This window comes from Puma concolor, chromosome D1 (genome assembly GCF_028749965.1).
Source record: "Puma concolor isolate L17-30 chromosome D1, mPumCon1.1.hap2, whole genome shotgun sequence".
Taxonomy (NCBI): domain Eukaryota; kingdom Metazoa; phylum Chordata; class Mammalia; order Carnivora; family Felidae; genus Puma; species Puma concolor.
Window position 1 is genome coordinate 9188984 of NC_141676.1, and position 2954 is coordinate 9191937.

A 2954-nucleotide genomic window follows, 5' to 3' on the forward strand; every position below is an offset into this window, starting at 1 on the left:
TGACCTCGACCCCACGTCTTTCCCATTGGGCAAGCTCCCTTTACAAACAGGGAGCTCCCCCGAGCGTCAGAAATATCTTCGCTTGCCCCATCGCGCGAGTAACTCAAGTGTTTCTCAGCGTGGCCCAAAGACGGCATCACAATCACCCACTGCGTCAGCCGGAAGCATACTCCAGGAAGAGGAACGGCGCCTTGGTCCCAGGCCCATCGGTGGCCTGAGACACACGGCTGCGGGGCCGGGGGCCAGGGGCATCCTGCCAAGGCCCCCACCTCTACAATACCCACAGCAGGCTTAAAGGAACAGACTTTATTAATCTGGCTCTCAAACACTAGAGGCTAAAATTCAGCTGAATTCTAACAGTCTATTTACAGAGCGCTGTCTGCAGGCCAGGTGGGTCTGGGCTGGTTCTCCCCAACCACCCGCCGAGTGCAGCTTCCAAACAGGCCTGTGCCACTTGCAACCCCCGGTGCACAGAGGACGTTTATATACACACAGCCAAACCCCTGGAGACGGAACACCAGGCAGGATGGCCCCAGACCAACAGAGAGGCGGACACACAGACACACGCAAGGGTGGAGACTGCTGGGAACGCCTGGGGGCCTCAGTACTTCTTCAGGCCATAGGCCAGGCTGCTGGGGACCCTGGGGCCCAGGAGGGGCGGCGAGTTCCAGACGGCAGAGCTGGTGCGCTTGTGGTAGCGAGGCTTGCTCTTCTTGAAGATGTCCTCCAAGTCCAGCGGGAGGATGGTTCCAAAGAGCTCGAGCAGGTTTGGGGGGTGGTGGTACTGGTGGATGATGGCCTGGCTTAGCTGACTGCCTGCAGGGGACACGGAGGGTCAAGTCACTGCCTTGGGGCTCCTCAGGAGCCTCCCCATCCCCTGACACCTTGTCTCCTTCCCCACCGCAGCCACATCAGCTACTCTCTCAGAGCCCTCTTCCTCTCCCCTTTTCCTTGAAAAGCTTTTTTTTTTTTTTTTGATGTTTATTTTTGAGAGAGAGAGAGAGAGAGAGAGAGAGAGAGAGAGAGAGAAAACGCGCGCAGGGGAAGGGCAGAGAGAGACAGGATAGAGGATCCAAAGCAGGCTCGGCACGGACAGCAGCAAGCCTGATAGGGGGCTGAAACTCACGAACTGTGAGATTATGACCTGAGCCCAAGTCGGACGCTTAACCAGCTGAGCCACCCAGGCGCCCTCGTGAAAATGCTCTTATTGCCTGTTCCTCCTGCCATGTTCCAGCAGCTTAGCCTGAACACAGGCCCTCAAGTGCTCACCTGGGCCAGGCAACCACAACCCCACAACCAGGAGGGAGGCAGCTCCTTTATTCTCCCCATTTCAGAAGGCGGGGCGGGGCTGGGCGGGGCGGGGGGGACTTGCCCAAAGGCACTTAGCTCGTGACTGGGGGAGCTGGGGTCTGGAGACCGTCCAGCTCCGAAACTTCATACGCTGCCATCCTTGACTGCTGGGGTTGGCTACTTCTCTCACCGGCCCCCGGGTCCCACGGCACAGGGTGCAGGCTGAGTGGACCCATGGGCTGAGGCACCCAGCCCTGGAAACAAGGCCTCAGGAGGACTCTGGGGGGTCAGGAGGCGGAACAGGTGCCCAGCACTGCTGTGCACCAGGCCTTAGGAACGAGCACCAAGTGTCTTCATCCTAAACTCTCTTCATCCTATATAACCCTTCTCAGCTGTGTCCTAGTAACACCCCCATTTCACAGATGAGAACTCAGGGAGTTTACGGAAGCTGGTGACGGTCAATCACCACTAGGTGGCTCCGGCCATGCTGACCCCTGCCTGCTGCTACCTCCCAAATGCCCAGATGTCAAAAGTTAAGGGGACTAAGATTCTGCCTAGCGTGGAGTTCAACTGAGGTGACACCAAAGTAAGCTGTCTTCTGCAGAGTGCTGCCCCCCAATGGGCCTCTGGGCCCTTCTCTCTGGGGAGTGAGTAGGCACCAAGCCCTGACCCCCAGCTCTGTAAACTCTATGAAGTGCCCACCGTATATGTACTGGCCCCGCTCCCTGCACCCAGGTCTGTGGTGGCCTGCTCACACACACTCACGCTCCCGTTTAAATGCTGGGGCTTGTAACCTGGGGTCAAATCCTGCTCAAGTGGCCCTGCCTCAGGGCTTTCCTGACCTCCCCAGCTGCCGGAACCCCCAGCTCCAGCTCTCGGTGCACTGCCTAAAACCGGTGACCACTCTTGGTGGTATTCCTACTCCAAGCTGCTTATTTGGGTCCAACTCTCATCTGGCCCACTGGGTGAGGCTCCAAGGGGGTGCATAGAGTCTGAGCTGGAACACCCAGCCCCATGCTTGTTGGCAGCCAGCCACAATTTAACACTTTTGTTGAGAACACAAGCACCCAATACCGTACTTCTGGTCCTCAGTTCAACCTACTGGCCACAGAGGGCCGACCCTTCCCTGGGTGCATCCCAAAGCCCAATACAGGTCCAATACAAGCTGCCAGCCCATGACGACAACAGCCTCCTGATACCCACAGCTGCCGCCCCACCACCTCCAGGGTCCCAGATGTCACAAGTGAGGAGCCAGGTCTCCCGGGGAATTCCGGGCCCTGCTTACCTCTGGCCCAGGTGGGGATGGGCTTCTGGGGATGGGCCTCGTCATCGGTGGAATCATCGCTTTTCAGATCAATCCCGTAGTTATCCAGTTTGACCTTGGGGGGCGGCCTGTGCCCCTGTGGAGTCATCTGATAGGAGGTACAAGCTGGAGACTGGAGGAGATAAACATGGCTGTCAGCTCCCCTCCCCACACTCCTGAGGTGTCAGCACAGAGCCCGACTCGGCATGAACTCACAATCCGTGAGAATGTGACCTGAGCCGAAGTCGGACGCTTAACAGGCTTGACCCTCCCTCCCTCCCTTCCTCCCTCCCTCCTTCCCTCCCTTCTTTCCCTCCTGGGTAGGCAGAGAGTTGGTCATTCCATTTTGCTTCAGCAATAT

General features: G+C 58.0%; 1 protein-coding gene across 1 annotated transcript; it reads right to left on the reverse strand.

Annotated features, from left to right (window-relative positions):
- Positions 1-291: 291 nt before the first annotated feature.
- On the reverse strand, positions 292-2726 carry LOC147576415 (inner centromere protein-like). The gene is made up of 2 exons (XM_086679342.1): positions 2576-2726; positions 292-816 (listed from the first exon to the last, which is right to left on the reverse strand). The coding sequence occupies exons 1-2, from the start codon at positions 2700-2702 to the stop codon at positions 602-604; spliced, it is 342 nt and encodes a 113-aa protein (XP_086535468.1). The 5' UTR covers positions 2703-2726; the 3' UTR covers positions 292-601.
- Positions 2727-2954: the final 228 nt, after the last annotated feature.